Source organism: Crocodylus porosus, unplaced genomic scaffold, assembly GCF_001723895.1.
Source record: "Crocodylus porosus isolate Cpor-Errol unplaced genomic scaffold, CroPor_comp1, whole genome shotgun sequence".
NCBI classification, from domain to species: domain Eukaryota; kingdom Metazoa; phylum Chordata; order Crocodylia; family Crocodylidae; genus Crocodylus; species Crocodylus porosus.
In genome coordinates, this window is record NW_017728943.1 from 104,531,873 (window position 1) to 104,552,064 (window position 20,192).

Here is a 20,192-nt window from a genome sequence, read left to right on the forward strand (position 1 = left end):
CTGCCCACTTCCCCCCAGGTCGAATATGACCCTTCCACCACACCCTCTGAGTATGACCCTTGAGCCAATCTGCAATCCATCTGACTGTGTAGGCGTCAATGCCACAGTCGCCTAGTTTTTTAATGAGGATGGGGTGGGAGATGGTGTCAAAGGCCTTGCTGAAGTCTAGAAAAACTACATCCACGGCAATACCTGCATACATTGCCTTTGTGACCTGATCATAAAAGGCAATCAGGTTGGTCTGACATGACCTGCCGCTAATGAAACTGTGCTGGTTGCCCTTAAGCATCATCCTTGAAGCTGGCCCATCACAGATGTGCTCCTTGAGGATCTTATCAAAGAGTTTCCCAAGGATAGAGGTAAGACTGATGGGCCTATAGTTGCCCGGGTCCTCTCTCTTCCCTTTTTTGAAGATGGGGACCATGTTAGCTATCTTCCAGTCATCTGGCACCTGGCCTGAGCACCACGAGTGCTCATAAAGCCGTGCCAAGGGACCTGCAATAATTGTTTTGTATTCCTAGCATCTTAGCATTACCCATAAAGTCCACTGTCATTTTCTCTACCATAGTAGTATTTATTTAAATGAATAATACCGAAGCACTGAAAATGAATCAGGCCAACGTTCAACATGATTCAACAAATTAAATATATGACAATGTTTCATTTATATTATATCATGTTAAGCCTCTAATTATATCCCCTTGGATTCTAAGTCCTAGCCTAAGTCCCAAGATGCCCATGAAGAGATTCAGCTGAGGATAAGGAAGACTCCTGCATGACTCCCAATATTGGTAATAAGACACAAACTTTTTCACAGCAGGGCATAAATGACACACAACAGATAACTATTCTGTGAGCTATGAGAAGTGATTTAGTAGTCAACCTAGTACATAGATAAGTACATACTTCTCAAGAACTTCTATCATATTCAGCTCTTTTATTGGCAGCTTCTGAACAAAGAACAAGGATTCAAATGTCACAAAATGTGAATTCTTCTCCTTCTTCTGTACTTCAGCATTAGCGTAATGTCTTCAGATAAGCCAGGGTATTTCTCACACATACACCACACATACATATTCTGGGCATGGAAGTACTGAAATAAAAGTTTTCAACCTGGCTGTATGTGCCATCATCATTGCACTCTGGAATAAACACTTGCTGTAACTCCTTGCGGGCTTGTTCCTGGGTATACTTCCTCTCAGCCACACACCTGGAAACATCTGAAAAAGAGAAAACAAGCAAGTTAGGACTTCACCTTTCTAGACTTGCCGCCTTTGCCAATATCTGGTAGAACTATGCATGGAACCAATGTGGAAGCTCTGTGAATGTGTGGGATCCCAAAGTCTTTCACTGGCACCATCTACAAGGTTTAGGACAGTTTAGGCTGGGATTCTAGCAAAAAAACCTGTTCTAAATGACCACAGCAGCTAAAGTGCTATATTAGTGCAGAGTACTAGTAGTAACCATCATCTGAGTGATGGATTAGAAATTAAGAGCTCGTTTATTCTAAACTTAGCTCTCATATTAATTCCATTTGTGAAGATGAACAAGTCACTTCTGAGCATTAGTTTGCCCATATATAAAGTGGGATTTATAAAACTTCCCTCAAAGGAATGTTGTGAGAATGAATCGGTCCATGTTTGTAAAATGATGTGAAGTACAAAACATTGCAACTTTGACATACTGATAAGATTAAATAAATTAAATTATTATGATGTTTCAGGCCCGATATGTCATCTAACATGTTCAGAAGCATTCAGCCATCCACAAAGACATGGAAGAAGTAAGCTAATATAAGGTGAAATTGTTTTGTACCGGGACTTTAATACCTTGTTAGATTTTCACCAAGGGAAATTATAGTTAATGTACTGTGCAGTGGAGGTAGAGGTTGTTAGTTTATCCAGTGTCACAGCTACAAAATAAAAAAAGTGTTTAAGCTAGCTTCAATGTCTGAGGCCTTATTCTGAGTCTTGGTTTGGTTATAGAGTGCTTAATAACATGTGGTTTTAATACAGTCAGTGTTTTAACTGAAAATAAATCACTCTTTTGGTGGACCTTTCTCCTCATTTTTTGTGTAGAATGGCATGTGGTTTAAGTGTCCAAAATGAAAAGTGATATAAATTCTAGCATATAAGGGCTCTCCTACAATACTGATAGAGTTATAAATTATCTCTAATAGTTGTATTATCACAGAGGCATGCCAAAGGCAGATAAATTCTCCAAACAACTTGCCTACCACATTATTCTTGTACATCTCCAATTTCTAAGGCTACATATTTGCAGCCAGTCTAATACTTCTAGAATCTACAGTGATCGAATTAAATGGAATATGAAATTCAAGATTAAAGTGTAGTATTTCTTGAGTTTTTTAGCCGTAGGAAGCATTTAAAAGTTAGTAGCATGGAATTACAGGTCCCCTTTAAACCACAAAACAAACCTGATAGAAAGTTGTCTTATCAACCTTAGTAGCTGAAACAATGAACAGTTAAAATACTATTTCTGATATAGCCTTGTGAATTATTCAGCTTTATTCCTTTGTCAAGATATCACTATAACACACGGAAGAAGACTGATACATTTAAAGTTAGGGGTGCAGTAGAAACTGATAAAAGCAAAAAAATGTAAAAGCATGGTCAAGATAAAGAAACATATTAAATATCCTGTTTTAACATTGACACATTAGATTAGTAATTTAAATTTAGGCTAAATTTATCACAAATAAAACTTCATTGGATTTAAAGGGGTTATTATTGATTGGTTTTTGTTTGTTTGTTTGTTTGTTTTTTTACCGTACAGCTTAGAGATCCCAGTCAAATGCAAGGACCTAATTGTAAAAGGCTGGATCTTTATTTCCGTTTCCCCGGATGGGTAACTGATGTCCAGAAAAAACAACTTGCCCAGAATCAAACCAAATGTTTGTCACAAAAAGGATCACACAAAGGGATCCCATTTCTTCAGATCACACACAACCATCCTTTCTGTTAAGTAATAACAAGGATGATTTTGTACTTAAGCACTTTATTATTTTAGGCTGCAAGCCTAGATTAAAATATTCTGATACCTACCCTGCAGATTTATGCTGAGTATTAATTAGTTCATGTCCCTGATTGTAATATTTTTTTACTTCAATATAAATCAGAAACAATTCTTCTGAAATGATTGGTCTCACAATGGTACCAAAGAGTATGAGATCAGAAAAGAGGAAATGTCCAAGAGTTATTCTGAAGATAAAAAGCACTGTACAACTCTAAGCATTGTTGTTAGAACAACCGTGTACCATCATAGAGCTGCTATATTTGGGTTTCCAGCTCCACAAAGAAGGTTTGATATTTTTAAATAACAAAATCTGTTTTCATTCCATTAAAAAAAAAATGGAAAAAAATTATCTCTTTATATTAAAGGTCTGGATTTGTTGGTAGCTTGTGAATGGAATTTCCACTGAACCCAATCTTTCTCTTCAACAAGTATTAATGGGGGGGGGAAATTACTGGTAATCTACAGGTCTGAACTAAAGTAATATCTGAAGAATGGCTAAAAGACTTGTTCTAGTACATATCAAAAGGTTGAGGTCTTATTTATTCAGACTTAGACAGCAGAGTATCTGACTCTGCGCACACGCGCAGACACATAATTTTAAATCATGTGAGTGGCATCTCTGAGTTCTGTACTCTGGGAAAATGGGCTGGAGCAACATAAGGGATTCCTAAAATTCTGCTTCTGTCTGGGAGGGAATTCCCCTGGCACAAAAATTGACTGGGATATTTCTATACTGCAGTCAAGACTCTGAGCACAATCTTTAAAGGTTCTTGCTTAGGAATCAACAGAGCTGTGGCTATTTCTTGAGGACATTGCCTCAAGCTTTGGTACAGGGATGTATGTGGCAGGTAGCAGGAGAGGTGGGATAGGATTGAATAGCAGTTCATAATATACAGGGAGTGTCTACATGGGACATCTACCATGCAGTTGATTAATTAACTGCACAGTAAACGTCTCAGTATGTACATGTGTGCCCCTATCAGGGCACAAAAGAACCAATAAACTCTGCAGCAAGATAGTACTTGTAAATACTTCCCTGTAAATACAAGCACTACCCTGCTGCAGAGTTTTTTCTTGCATAGCAGCACAAGTGTAGGCACTGCCTGCTGGTTAGCCCCCTTACTGAAGCACCCTTATGCCCCAGCCAGCTCATCCACAGGACATTGAGCCCAGTCAGAGCAGCCCTGAGCTGCTGCTAATATTAAAAGTGATCTAAATTCTAGCATATAAGGGCTCTACTACAATACTGATAGAGTTATAAAGTATCTCTAATAGTTGTATTATCACAGAGGCATGCCAAAGGCAGATAAATTTATTGCAGATAAATGTAAACAGTGTGCCTGGGAGCTTCCAGGGAACACGCTGCACATTAATGGCGTGTGTTGGTACACTCACACAGCTGTAGATATTACACAAAGTAAAGGAAATCCAGAGGAACTGTTGCAATTCAGACAGGACCATAGGACTGTTTAAATCACAGTGGTGACCACTAGCCCCTGGAAGGCACACGTTAAGCTTAGCCATATTAACACTGTGGTAAACCTCTAACAGGGCTAGTGCCCTGAGTGAAACGTATATTTGCAAGATCTAGAACCAAGTTCTATTGCCCGATAAAATTAGGGGCATGGCACTTTATATTTCACTCCTTAGACGCCCAAAATTTGAAATATGCAAAAGGATGCTTAAAGCAAGAGTAGTTTTATAGCTACCAGAGGAATTACATGTACTGGAGAGTCTTTCTCCAGTTGATCAAGTGTTTGGTATCCCACACTACATTGACCAATACTTAAAGCTTCAGAGGAAAGGGAAAATTATCAACTTTAATTCAGCTGGCTAAGTCTGCAAGGGTGTATCATAGGGAGAAAAGTTTCTGCCTGAAAAACCTTGAGCTTTATTATGGAAACAATGACACAATCTTTGCATGGATGCAAACACCATTTCTAAAATGACATCCCAGTGTGAATTGAATTTATAGCAAGTTTTGGATTCCCTAGGAACCCCAGTTCTCAAATGGAAAAGTAAATAGAGTGCCAAGAAAATGCATAAATCTTCTGCAAGATTTTTTATTTAGTTCATCCTGCATTTTTTTCTTTAAGGTTGTATATAAAGATATATAATTTCAAGAAGAAGAAAAAAAACCACATTCCCTAATCCACTAAGTAACCTTTACTTGGTTCAGGGGAAATGAGTATGTTTGTCATGGAGCTGTTATGCATTTATACACAAAATGCTCTAAGTGTTTCTTTAGCTATTTATTTCATTAAAGATGGAAAATCCCATGGAACAGATCAGAAACATTTATCACTTTGTTAAAATGATTTACGAGGTCTCCCATGGTTGTTCACATATGCTTAGCTGTTCTTATGCTGAACAAAAAGCTGAACAGACGTCCATGCAAATTTGAACAAGCCAGTCTAAAATAAATATACATAATCTAGACACTTTCTGGGCCTGCTACCTCTTACGGTGAAATTACACATTAGAGTTAGCGGGTGATAAGTCTAAGGAATGTTAGTCTGTGTTAAGGTTAGCCAGTGCTAGGGATCAGTCAAAAATTTGGGGTTAATACCCTCCCTAATATGAACTGCTCAGGCCTGATGATAGAGGGGCTGGAGAACAGGGGCATGGATAGGAGTTGCAAGTCTGCTTCATGTCTGCCCCACTTGCTGGCTCTCTAGCTACAGTATAGGACTGGGAGGAAGAAGTGAAGGGGTCCCCTGGACTGTTTGGAAGGGCCAGACTTAGGGAAAATGGTGCCCTGGGCAAATTTGCATTCTGGTTCCCCCCCAAGACAGTGGAGCTGCTGCAGGTAGAGGAAGAGGCAGGTGGGCAGGGGTGCAGGGCCACAGGGTGAAGTCCAGCAGGGAGGCAGCATGGCATGGTGTGCTAGGCAGGCAGGCAGGTGGGCAGGCATCACAGCTGCTGTGCAGGAGCAAGGTGGGCGGACTGGAGTAGGCATCACCCTGCCCACACATGCCCTGCCCAACTCCTCCTTAGCAGTGGCTATAGGTGGGGCTCAGACTGGGCTGGGTACTGCTCCTCCTGCCTGGTGTGGGGATCGGCCGGGGTGGGACAGGGCAGGACCCATGGGAGAGTGCTGCTGTGAGTGATGACTACTCATGTGTGTGCGTGTGCGTGTGCATGTGCATGCGTGCGTGCGTGTGTGTGTAGTGCCCTCCTGACCACAGCTCCCTGTGTGGTCGCCCACATCGCCTACCCATAAGGTCAGCCCTGCTGCTTGGATCATCCCTCTTCCCCTTAAATTGCCCCCCTTCTCCCCATGAACCCCTGTAATCCCCCTCCACCACAAATCACTGCTCTGCCACCCCAATCCACCTGAAAACAGTGTGGTGAGGGCAACAGAGGTAAAGGGGGTCCCCTGCTCCCAGGATCTTTGTTGTGTGCATTGCCCCAAACCACCTGGATCCAGCCTCCACTGGGTCCTACAGCTGCCCAGCAGATCCTTGCCCCCACAAGCAGCTCGAAGATAATCCTCACCCCCAAGAGGCATAACTTTAAGATGCCTTGAGGACACTTAGCAGTTGTTAACTAGCCTTAATGTGTGATCATTCCAGTTTTAAGTGCTCTTAACATGGTCTAATTGTAATATGCAATATCACTTTTAGAAGCCCAAATAATTTTACCTGTCCTTAAATCGCCCCCACTCCCCTGGCTTACTATTTGGAATCATACACTCTATCAGCACATTAATAACAGCAACTGTGGCCCTAATTCAACACATTATTTAAGCATACACCTAACTTTAAGCAATTTAGATAATTAAGGTTTGAGGTAAAATAAGAAAAGCTGTGCTTCTCATGCTCCTTGGCTCATAAGAACATTTCTTTCTCTTGTAACAGTTCATATGAACAGAGACAATAAGAGCAGAGGAGCATTAAATATTAGCAGCAAACCCTGAAACAACAATAATCCACCCTTCAGATTTCTAGTTTGCTGCCCACCCAAATTAAAAACAGGGCTTTCTGAAAGGACCACAAGGATTCACAAATCCTTTGAATGAGTCTAATGGGGAGACTACAGATCAATTAATCGATCCAAATTAAATATCCAAGGATAGTCATAACCAGAGGTGTAACTAGGCAGTTCTGGGTGGCTGCAACACACAGGACAGCAACCACAGCTGGGCTGCCCATGGCAATACAGTGACTGAGAGAACAGTGGTGGTAGCTGCTATTTTTGCACCCTTAAAGTCAGTGCCCAAGACTGGTGCCTCAGTTGTCGCCCCTCAGTTATGCCATTGTCAATAGCTGTTTTGTGGTTTCAAGGCCTCCAAGCTGCACTGTGGCTTCAGTCTTCATAGTTCCAATTTAATTTGTTTAAGATCTTCATTTTGTACTAAACTCAAAGTGAAATAGCACGGATGGAACCAAAAGAGTTTTGCCCAGCTCTATTCATGGGGGAAGATACATTTGACTCTAAGGAGAAATTTTCACACGGCCTACTCCTGTGCAACCTGACTGTTTTTTAAATCTCTGCATGCAGATAAGCCATCGTAAAAAAGATGACGCATCTGAAGAAAGGAACAGGCCAGCACCAAGATCCAACTGACATGCTATCAAAGTACAGGAAAATTTGGTGTAACATTTGAAACAGGATCCACATTCTTTACTTTGTCCCCATTTCAAATTCCACCTGCATTTGAATGTTCAGTATTCCCAATGAGAAAGTACTGGTAAAGAGAAGCAAACAACTTTTTTATGAAAAAAAAATCATTTTTTCATTAAAATATACCTTTTCAATAAAATTATATAAATGACTTGGTTTCCATTTTTTGTGATTTTATTTTATAATGAAAAGAATACAAGACAAAGAAATGGAACAATGCAAGATGCAAAGTATATGACATTTTCACTCCATAAACTATGCTGAATTTCACTTTGTGTCCAAGTGAAATGCAAGGTGTTGGCTGTTATCTGGGACCAGTTCTACCTTAATTCACTTCAGTGAAATTAGAAGCATTCATTTAAATATAAAGGTATATTGAGATCTTCCAAGCGTAGTGAAAACACTATCTTAATAGACTTCCAACAAAAGGTGGAGGTTTGGTAGGGTGGAATGGCTCATAATAAGCATATCTTTCATAATGTTAAGGTAGAAGTTTGTGGTAGAGTTAAAGTGAATACTCTAATATAATGCTTTACCAATATGTAGGGTGTCACAGTGGAGCAGTAGCATTTTTCCTTAAAGAAAAGCTTACCTTGGGTCTTAATTGAAGTGTGGACTGTAATTAAGTTTATGTGCTTGCAACTTGTTAACAAATGCATTCTGCAAATAAGCTCAAAAAACAAAAGTGAAAATGTCTTCACCACAGCCATGAACTCTGATTTTCAACGTTACTGAAACACCGCATTTCTTTCTCACAGGGAAAACAGCAAAATATTTTTTATGTGAAATTCCACTCATATTTTGATGTGCTTCAGTTCTTTATGTGAAACTGGGAATGAAGATAGTACCTTTTGTTATGTCTATGACGGCCCGTAAAATGATGGCAATTTTAAACAGAAAGGCTCTTTAAGATACCATAAATCAGTTAAGCTAAACATAAACTGTATAGAGTTTCCCAGTAAGAAAGGGATCTATGTGACTATAGGGTAACAATAACAATATTATGTGCAAAGACGTGCTTGTATTGAGCAGTGAGACCAAGTGGGTATTGCCTTTGCAAAGAATGAATGCATACAATGAGTGTCACATAAGACTGAATGCTAAAGCAGTTAACTAATAAGAAGTGAAACAATACTGACCTGTTTAGAATATGTGATTGCTACTGAGAAGCCAGATGGCAGTGATGGCAGGGATCAGTAATGGTCTACAGTGCCTTGTACTCTTACCTCATCAATGCTTTGCAGAGATAGCTGTTACATGACTGCTAAGTGGCCAGTATTAAATGAGTTGGTGGTTCCACTTTTATGGTGATGGATGTGCTAAGCGTCCATCCCCAGAATGGACATCTTTTTATGCAGTCTCAGCAAAGCCAAGAGCTCAAGAGGCAAGGATCCCAAACTGGCACTTTACCTAAGGTATATTGTGATGTTGAGGTACATTGGCAGGATAGCATAGAGAAGCTTGCCTTACCCACAATGAACTTGTTTAATGGACACAAGGGGCATGTCCCCACGAGCAGGAACATGCGTTTCCCAGGGACAAGTAGCAGTGGCACATATTTGTGCTTGAGACTTCCTGGGGTCCCAGGAGGTTTCCTGGGGCTCCGGCAGCAGTGACCCGGGCTTGTGGAGCCTGGCTGGCAGCTGGAGAGTGGCTCTGGCTAACCAGGCTCTGATTTTGGGTGGCACACACTGCCGCCACACGAGCCACGTTGCTTTTTTCTGATGTGGGTTTTTTTGACACCAGGATCTCCCAATGTAAAAAACCCACCATGCTGCAAATTGGCAGCATCGTGAATATTTGTATGTGTGGTGCGTGCACTTTGCAGCACAGCAAACCACACATGCATGCTCATCTGGACATGCCCAAGGATGCTGTCTCCAAGGTGTCATCACTATATCTGCTATGCTCACTTAAAAATAAATTGAAGAGGAAAAAAGAGATTTTTTTTTTGCTATTACTGGGGCAAAAAGTTAGAGCATAATCCTCATGCCCCTCCAGGCCTTTTGAGGCAAATCTCCTCTTAAAGACAATACAAGCTTTGTCTGAGTAAGCATTACTAGTGCTGACGAACATGGAGCTTTGCAAGCGTTTGTGTAAAGTATTCGACAGCCAAGCTAAAAGTTCCACTGATGTCTAAAAGTCAAAAGCAAACATAGCGTATGTTCTTCAGCCTCCTCACCGTCAGTTTCCCAAACCTCTATAAACATACATACAGAGAAGCCTGAATATTTAAAGAAAGCTAAGTTGACTCGGGCTGAACTAAAGTACCACTTGTTCCAATCCATCCATACAGCATCTTTAATGTTGGGTAATGAGCTGCTGCTGGCAGCTATTCATTGTTCTCTTGATAGTCCACCAGAGACATAAAAATCTGTTTTTCCTCCACTGGACACTTCTGTTATAGATATTGCTCATTTTGAACAAGACACAGTAGTCTGGCAGGATTTACAGACTCGAGAATTGAAGATGCTGGGGTGTAAGATGAAGAAACGCCCATCAAATGCTCAAATGCTCTGTCTCGGGCTACATTAACAGCTTTTGGCCTCTGAAGAATTTCATTGATCCTCTCATAATACAGAAAGTATCCCACTAATCTAATTATGAAAAAAGTTGGTTGCTTGCCCTCTCAAAAAATGGGACAGAGATATGGTTGTATAACAGACTGTTTCAATCTTCAGAGCCCCCAGCCAAAGCTGTCATTTTAGTTAAAAAAACAATTAATATACAATATGTGCTGTTTGTCATGGAAAATAAGAATGGTTTGTAAAGTCTAAATAACATTATAAAATCTTTATATGGAAATATATAAATCTACATTTTCAAAATTCATAGGTAGAGCCTTGTTCAGTAAGTAGCTTAATGGAAAAGTCTTGGCAAAATTAGAAATTGAACCAAGAGGATTCTACAGAAATGACTCTGAAAGCCCTATAAATTAACAGAGTATTTACATATTCTTTATACAGAATTTGAAATCAACCTTCAAAACATTTCATGATCTAAATTTGAACAGAAGGTTCTAAAAGCCTATAGAACAGTTATAATATCCAAAATGATTTTTCCATAAGAAAAAACCATGACTTAAAAAAATCCTGTCACATTGTATCACACATCATCATTTCATATTGCCTCTTATACAGACACAGCCACAAACATACAGCCATATGTGCTGACAGACAATCAACAAAGACAATTCAAATGTTAGGCTGCCGTTAGAGAAGCTATTTAAGTTTACACCCATGAGGAGTCTAATTGAAATCTAACCATGTGCTTATATTTATCAATGGCATAACTAGGGTTGGGCAACAGCCGCATCTGCCCTGGGGGCTGACATGGTAGAGGGAAACAACATGGCTTTTGCCACAGCTGTATGATCACAGTAGCGGCAGCAGCTATAAGCTGCCACTGCCCCTCTGTAGTGGCTGCCCTGGGCACCTGGCTACACTGCTAATAATTACACATGTGCCTCAACTATTAGCTGGTTCTGGGCCTAAATATCCACATTTTGGAGTACTTCCTCAATACTCCCCAAGGTCAAACACTCATTAAAGTATATGGACTCCCTTTGATAAAATTCACTGGAGGCAATGATCATTTGACCCAAGCAATGACAATATACTGGTTATTTTATTACACTATAGGCTCATCTACACATTGCCCTACAAAGACATAGCAATGCACTAAGTTGCCGTATGGAGCACTACGACGATGTAGTGGGTGTATATATGATGGCCAGCTACACTGATGTAGCGGTGTACCCAGACTGTGTCATGCCCTAGTATTTCCAAAAAGAAGTACTAAACCACAGCGCCGTAGCAATGTCACCATACAGCAGCATGGAAACATGTAGACGCACCCTATATCATGCAACATTTTTCATCCAAAAATCTAAAAACATTTTATAAACATGTATGAAGCCCCACAGCAACTCTGTGAAATGCTGATAGCTACTCATTCACAAGTGGGGACGAAGGGCATGGCACAATGAATTGCCCCATATCCAAGCTAAAGCATAGTCACAAACTGAATGCTGAAATCTTTACTCCCCCTCTCTTGCTCCAACTATTAGACCATGGCTGTCCAACTGGCAGCCTATGGCATGAGTCCTGCAAGGGATTAAGTTGCAGCCCCAGGCTCCCACCCAGCTGCTGCTCCAACCACTCTTTGCTCCAACTACAACAGTAGGTAAAATCTCCAGACTCTCCACTCCCTCCTCTGCAGCACTGCTACATGTATGGTAATTATTGTATTTCTACAATAATGTCAACCTTTGTACAATGTACAACAGATAATACAAAAGTGTTCAAAATGTACAATATTTTTTATGCAGCTAATTGATGCAGCATATGCAAAACTCAAGTAACTTTCAAGAAGTCTTAACCAACTTTTAGGTTTCCTGTCAGCACTTTCTTATGACTGCTTGCCTTGAAATAAAGAAATGTTTCAACTTTGATGGCCAGTTCTCATTCACTCACTGGCAAGTTATAGTGAGTAACTGCACAATTAATTACAATACACAGACCTGAACTTCAAAACAAAGAGAAAGGAATAATCATAGTAATAAATCCAGTTTAACCAGTTGGAGAAAGAGTTAAACAAAATCTCAGTGGGCAGTGTCAAGTAGAATGGTGAAGGATGTAATGGTAACAGTATAAGGCAACATAATGTTACTTAAGAAAGAGGAAGATTTATGCTTATATGCATGCTTATTTTTTTCAGTGTATGATAGTTTTTCAAAAACTATGATAATTTTGGGCTTCCAACACAATCATTTCATATTTAAGACATGGCAACACTGTTCCTCTGGCTTCCATTTTTTGCTCCCATTTTTTGCTCCTGCCTCAATGGATGAGGCAGTGCAGGTCAGTGGCTCAGTGTAGGGAAATGAGTGTGAGCCTGTGGCTGTGTAGACCCACAGTGCAGCGGGGGGGCACATGGGCACAGGCATGTGATGTAGCAGTAGGGCATCCACATGGGCACGTGGTACAGAGGTAGTCACTGGGGTGGCCCACAGAGTGTTCAGTCCCTGGCTGTTTAAAAGTTGGACAGTATGATATTAGACATTATTAGATATTATCCTTCCCTTTGAATAGAAAACAGAAACATACAGGAGCCTGATCTGAAAATGCCATTGGAACCCTAGCCTGACGGGTATAATTCCCTGTCTGATCCAGGCTCACTTCTTAGGCAATCATGACATCCAGTCCTGTTATTGAGGCCCAGCTCCTAATGAACTCCCATATGAGCTTTACACACACTTTGTCTAATCTATTTATGTCAGACTATTTGAATATACAATGGACCCTTCTATCAGTTGGTGCCTCTAGGTTTAACTGCAGCTCAAATAAAAATTTTAGCTCTCTCTATTTTTCTTGTACTGATTATATTCTATTTTTTCTTACACAAGCAATGTCTGTTTCTAGTCAGAGACAAACCCCAAGAAGCTCAGAAATCAAGGCTTAGTTTGGCAAAGCATCCAAAAATGTACATGTTCATCTAAAATTATTCAAACTATGAGAACTTCATGAAGCTACAAATGTGGGTTGGAAATTTTACAAGAATAGGATTTCTCATAACATTTCTAGCACTTTGGTATATGAGTCCAGCATTGCCTGGAAGTATATGAGTACAGAAAAAAATGGAACATAGAGAAAAAATTAATCGCATGGATTTTTAACATCACTAAGTTAATTATTAATAAGGTACCAGTTTCATCAGAATCAGGTTTTTGAGAGGGAAAGTTAGGATGCAGCTATTTTCAAACCAGTTTACCCTTCCATAATTTTATTATCTTTGTGTATGCACATCCAAATACACACTCAGGCAAGTCCCCATAATAATTATTTAAGTCTCTGTGGGCATGTCTACACAAGTTGCTTTAATGTGCATTAGATTAATCTAATGCACAATAATATGTCATCACATGCATGTGTGCAGCAATTACTGTGTATTAAATTAGCCTGACACACCATTTGCTAGTACTGATAGATACAGGCAAGGCAGGGAACAGACACACCAAGGCAGAGGGCAAGGAACAGGTAGGCATGGGGACACAGGGGATGGACACACTGGTGGTTGCCTGCCCCTTGCCAAGAGCTCTGCATGTGCACCAAGTGGATCACCACACTGGTGTGGTAACTGCGTGGTGGGGGACAACATGCCCACATGGACCTCTGCTCCACAGAAGCCCCAAAGCTAAGTGAGGCTGCTGACAGGGTGGGCTTGGCTCTGCTGTGATACCAGGTACCACAGGGGAACAGGGGCCCAAACATCCCAGCCAGGGATGGGATAGGCCACTCAGCGGCTCAAGGACAATTCCCAGCCCTGAAGATGCTGTGTTGTCCCTGCTGCCCTGCACCCCAGCACCTCTCCCTCAGCTGCAGGGTATGTACCGTGGGGAAGCTCTAGGCCCCACTGCCACTGTGATTGCAGCTCCTGGGGGAAATCACAGCTCCTGGGGGAAGGCAGGACAGGTATAGTATGGGTGCCAGAGGCCCCATTTTCACAACTGGTGGCTCGGGCTCACATGTGGTCCTCCCAGGAGCACTGGCCACAGCCAACCCCAACCTCCATGCAGCTGGGAGCTGCTCCTAGAGCAAAGGGCAGCTCCTCCTATCCCCCAAAGCCCAGCCTTGACTCCTGTGCCACATGCCAGCCCAGAACTGCCCTCAGTGCCTCCTGTCCACCTGGGGCTGGCATCCAGGGGAGCCTGGATCTGCCCCGGCTGCTGCAGGGGGGCAGAGCAGGTAGGAGTAGCCCTGGAGTAGGCTGCTCCTGTCAGGCTCAATTTGCTCCCAACCGGGGTGCATGTGTTGATGTGTGCCTGGGAGCAATTCAATGAGCAGGTGTAAATGCACCCTGTTACAACTACCCAGGACAGAATGATAGGAGTGGATAAAAGGAGCTGAGGATGAAAGCCCTGTAGATATGTTACTGTTTGGGTTTCAAATAAAAATAAGAGAAAAAAATTAGTCCTAACAGGCAATGAAATTTTTCTGACGTTAGTGTTTTGACTATGTCAAATATATCAAACAGATAACGTTAACATCTGTGTTATTATTCATGAGCAGAGAAGTAGAGAAAGGAATCTGTGAAGAGATTTTGATGTAAATGTGAGTCAAACTTTATTGCCAGGGTTTGAAATAAGGGGGGACTTGGAGGGGCTGAGTCCCCCCTTAAGAGATGAGAGCCCTCCATAAGTTCCCCATAACAGACGAGAGCCCTTGGCCTGCCCAGCACCTTTCTAAGCAGCTCAGGTGCTGGCAGCGGCAGCAGTGACTCTCTCTAGCTGCCACAACTGCAGACCCCCACTAGAGTCAGAGTATAATTTGAACCCTGTTGATTGCATGTGTATAAACCTCTAGACAAATTTAATGAGAAATTACCTATAGGTTAGTCCAAAATCTGTAGGGCATACACTGCCAGGGTGATTAGATTTTTTGTGAGTAAGCTAAAACTGAAAATGAGAGGAGTCTGAAATATTTTCAACTAAATGAAATGTTTTGTAGAAACGTAAGTTTCAACATTGGGAGGGTTTTTACTGTCAGGTGTGGGATCCAGCTGAGAGAGAAAGAGAAAGCAAGACCAAGGTTTAAGTCCCTGCTTAACCTGATTCAGAGTGGCCTCGGCTGAAAAACTCCCATCCTAAATGAAAAGACAAACATTACAAAGCAATTTTTGTTTTGCTGGAAATTGTTCTTCATCCAATGTGGAATGAAAACAATTTTTTAAACCTTGAAAGCTGCCAGGGAAAGGAAAAGTAACCCTTTGACTGGCTAAAGATTTCTGGTCTTTAACTAATCAATCCATCACCAGCAACAGAAATCCCACTCCTCACAAATCTTAATTTGAGGACTTCCTCAGAATAAGGGGGTGCCTGAGTGTGGTTATCAAAGGTGATACTGTCACAGATGGAGATGCAAAGATTAAAACTGCAATGAGATCAGTTGGCCTCCTTTTTTCTGCTATCAAATGTGTTTTCACAGCTTGAATTATTTCAGATGATTGCTGCCATGGGCAGGAGCAAAGGGGTAGGTCATTTGACACTGTAAGGCTGCTTTGATTAAATTAAATACAAAAAACCTATGAAATTGAGAGTGAAAATATCACTAATCTCTCTCTTTCGCTGATACCCACCAGGTGTACAATAGGCAACCATGCATTTAAACAATATCTCATATATCTAAGAAAATAAGATTTAAAATTATCCATAAATGTAGTGCTCACTAAACTGAGGGGCAAACACCATTGTCTTGAGCTTTGTGTTGTGTGTAGCAGTTTGACAATATTAATATTTAAGTCGTCTGAGCAGTGTTGTGGAGTCAGCTATCAGAACTACAATTATGCTAAAGAGCAATTGTTTAAAAGGACATAACACATGATACAAAACATAAATATTGAACAAATGCAGCTCGATTTGCCAACACTGATAAAACTGATCTCCATATAATGCCATACATGCCAAAAAATAGTGAATTTTTATGGAAAAGTATATACACATATATATGCTATCAGTGCATTTGGAAAAAATTAAGAAAAAACTATAAAACTCTGTTTCATAGTGTAAAGCTTTAAATATGTTTAATGCACTAATGCAAAATGTAGAATACTTCTTCCTGTTGTTAGCAGGAGCAACAGAAGTTTTGGATCAGGTAACTCCATTATGTTATCCTTGTTCTTTTAAGGAACTAGATCCATCAGCTAATACAATGGCACATTATGAAAGAAATGAAGAACTAGCATAGTGTTTCATCTAGGAGGAGGATAAGACAAAATGTCTCTTGAAAGCAATCTTGGTGATTTAGAAGTTTGCTGGAGCAAATAGAAAGAGCTGATGTGGAAAACTATCTCCTAGAGATTGAACCTGTGTGGTCTCTGTTTCTTTTCCTCTTTATATATATCTATATGCATTTCATTTTCCTGGAAAGAGAATAAGGGAAGGTAAATCTTTGTGATGACCACTATACTTATGTTTTAAGAAGAAGACTGTTGTGTAGAAACTCAAACCCTACATTTAAGAGTGAAAGCATGTCAACGTTTCCCCAAGCTTGCCAGCTCAGATTCTCTAGAACAAATGTGCAAAGCCTACCGCTAAAGTCAGAAGAGTGTAAATATGATCAGCAGGGATCCTGATTTTCTCTGATTAAAAAAAAAATCCCCAATTACCGGTTTTGAAAAAGTAACCCAAAATCAATATTTTTCCATGATTAAAATGAAACACCACTATATTTAGGGCTGTGCAAAATGGGTTCTATTCGATTCAGATTCAGATTCAGATTCAGCCCAAATCAGGGGCAGTGATTCGATCTGCTGATTTGGATTACTGACCCTGATTCAATTTGGTCGAATCCAAATCTGACGATTTGATGCTGATTTGGCGAATCAGCTATTCGGACACAGGCACAGCTTTAAAAGTTTTTTCTACATACCTTGAGGTAGCAGGCATGGTTTGTGATCGCTGTGGTGCTGGGGTGCATGGAGTGTCCCACGGGAGTGCGGGGGCCTATCCAGCGTGCTCAGCAGCAAATCCAGAAGTAGACCAGAAATACTTCCAGTCCACTTCTGGGTCTGCCAGGGAGCGTGCTGGGGGGACCCCCATACCTCCCCCAGCTCAGCAATCAGCCACAGGGGGACCCCAAGTGCCCCCAGATCCAGGAGGCACCAGTCGCAAGCCAGAGGGGCGCAGGGTGGCCCCCCCAGCATGCTCCCCGGTGGACCAGGAAGTGAACCAGAAGTCCTTCTGGTCCACCTCCAGGTCTGCTGCCGAGCACACTGGGGAGCCACCCCCTGCACCCCCATGCTTCTGTGGGATGCTCCATGTGCCCCAACACTGCAGCATTCAGAGTCCCTGCTACCTAAAGGTATGTAGAAAAAACATTTAAAGCTGTATCTATGTCTGAATCGCTGAATCTGTCCAAATCAATTCGGAGGGTTCTGAACTGATTCAGAGATTAAAGGGTGCTATGATTTGAATTGGGCCGAATCTTTACCAAATCAAATCAGGGACCGAAGCTTCACACAGCCCTACTACCTCTCTATATATTAGTGGTGTTTCATTTTAATTATGGGAAAATGTGGATTTTGAGGGGTTTTTTTAAACTGGAAATTGGGGATTTTTTTTTATCAGAGAAAACCACAATCCCTGATGATAAAGGAGACCAAAACACTGGGAGAATGCATTATCCAGATTTTCTGAAGTAAGAAAAGAAGTAAAGAATAAATGAAGTAGCTTGTTGCAGAGTATGAAGTTTTGCCAACATGTCAAACTACTTTGTTGGATTTCAAACTTGACACAAGTTTACAAATATTTTATTCCTGTAATTTAACCCCATGGATCTACTTCAAGGGTGAGTCAATTTAAGAACCAAAGAAAACAAGCAAACAAACATTTTTTCTAACTAAAAGGATGTAATTAGGAAACAGAACAAGCTTGACCACCCCTAATGGAAAATATGGAGTGAAGCAGGCAAAAAGCCTCAAATAGAAATTTGTTTGGGATCCTATTTCTGAAGTGCAGGCTGTAAAATTTTAATTGTGGGCTTGATCCTTGAAGGGATGGATCATCTCTCAAACTCAGACCTAACGTAGGTGACTTGGGTGCACTTCTCAAAAAAAAACCCAACAAAAAACCCCCCACAACTATGCAGAAGGACTAAAACTACTCACTTAAATGCAAAAATTGGAAGGAAACAAACGAAGGTCTCATTCCTACAACTTCTAGCATGCAAGCAAACAGCTGCCATGCAAAAAGCGTTATTGACGTTTGTAAGGGTCTTTACAAATATTGGTAATCTGAAATAGATGAGGTAGATAATGCATAGTAAGTTGTACAATACTTTGCAGATAGTGGACAAGACATAGTGTCAAGGCCAAAGAGTAACCAAAAAGGCATAAACCAACTCCTCTTGGACAGTAGACTAATTCTACTGCACATTAGTACAATAGCACAGTTTTTGCCATGATGTGCTAATGCACAGTAGAATTAGTCTACTGTGCATTTTAGCATCTCGTGTAGATGTGCCCACTGAAGTCAATAAAAGTTAGAGTAAGGCCTATGAAGATATAACCACATGACTAAACAGGTGATCACAATGGCTGGCTGGGTTATTTTCAAAAGCTCATGTTTGAATTAATAGCAGAAGTTCTAATAATTTTCAGTGGGACTTCTGCTTCTAAGTTATTTAGGCACTTTGAAAAATTTGACTAAATAGCCATTTTGGTCTCTTAATAGTACAGATTTAATAGAGAAATAGCTGAATAAATCTCAGAACCTTGAGTTTTCTCATTAAACAAAAATAGATGCATAGTTTACTACAACCCAGGGCAACCTGACAGGCCAGGGGTCTCCCCAAAACATGAGCATCTAACAAAGTTAGTTTTTCAACTAATGATTTAACCACTCACTAGTGGAAACCATGAGCAATACTTTACAGTTAGGTATTCATAAATGGCCCTTCTTGTTGTTGTTTTTTTGGGGGGGGGGTTACTGTTACACAATTGGCATAAAGATGCATTAATCAAGAAAACACTAAAAAAACACAGCCATGCAATCTGTTTTGTATCTGGCAGATAAATACATCTATTATTATTTTTACTATTACCCTTTGTAGAATCTTTCAGACAAAGATCAAATAACTTTACAGGCACTAATTAAACATTTTTTATAATACATACTGAGTGTGCTACACAAGACACTATACTATACATTAGATTAATCTAATGCAAATAAAGCAACAGCATCTACACATGCATGGCAATTATTGTGCAGTAGATTAGTCTAATTCACCATTTTTTAGTACCTGTAGATGCAGGTACTAGAAATTGGTGCATTAAACTAATGTGCTGAAGTACGCATGTAGATGTTGACCAGGAACAAATTGCTCCCAGTCAGCCTATGCAGCAGTGGGTGACAGGAGGTGGGGAGAACTGTCCTAACTCAGTGGGATGCTGCTTCCCAGCCACAACAGCAGAACTGGTACAGAAATTCAATTCACTAGTCTAACCTAAATCAATTAAGTTTGAGTGTACAACAATCCAGGTCTATTTTAGACTGAGTACCATTTTTATACCAGTGTATATGTATCAAACTTCTGTTGGCTATGGGTATAGGTCAACTTTTGATCACTTAGACCAGTTTATGTTTAACTGTACCTGACCATAGAGTTCAGGCAGTGACACCTAAGCAGTGTGTCACCTTACAGACTAATTCAGAGGGGTATAAGCTTTTGTAAGCAACAGCTTGCTTCATCAGATTAGAGTTTGAATCACCTAGTCCAGGAGTTTTCAACCTTTTAAAATAAATGTACCCCCAGCAGCTGGACACAAAGCAGGGCAGGGGCTGGTGTGTAGCCAGACATGGACTGGTGGGGGGAGAGTTGGTGCATGGCCGGATGCAGAGCAGTGGCAGCACTCAGTGCTGGGTAGTGGTGGAGGCCACTGTGTGCGAGCTTCCCCCTCCTCCATGTCCAGCCAGCTGGGTGGCACCTGTGTGGCCCATAGAGGGGCACTGCTGCCCCCCTCTGGCCCTGCTC

The 20,192-nt window shown here is 41.0% G+C and overlaps 1 protein-coding gene across 4 annotated transcripts in view; it reads right to left on the minus strand.

Annotated features, from left to right (window-relative positions):
- The window catches only part of SMOC2 (SPARC related modular calcium binding 2), a 221,086-nt gene that overhangs the window by 129,471 nt on the left and 71,423 nt on the right, over window positions 1-20,192 (minus strand). For all 4 annotated transcript variants that reach the window (XM_019549924.1, XM_019549922.1, XM_019549925.1 and 1 more), the window contains exon 3: window positions 1,114-1,220. In XM_019549924.1, coding sequence (XP_019405469.1) covers window positions 1,114-1,220 — 107 coding nt within the window. The remainder of the gene's footprint in view (window positions 1-1,113; window positions 1,221-20,192) is intronic.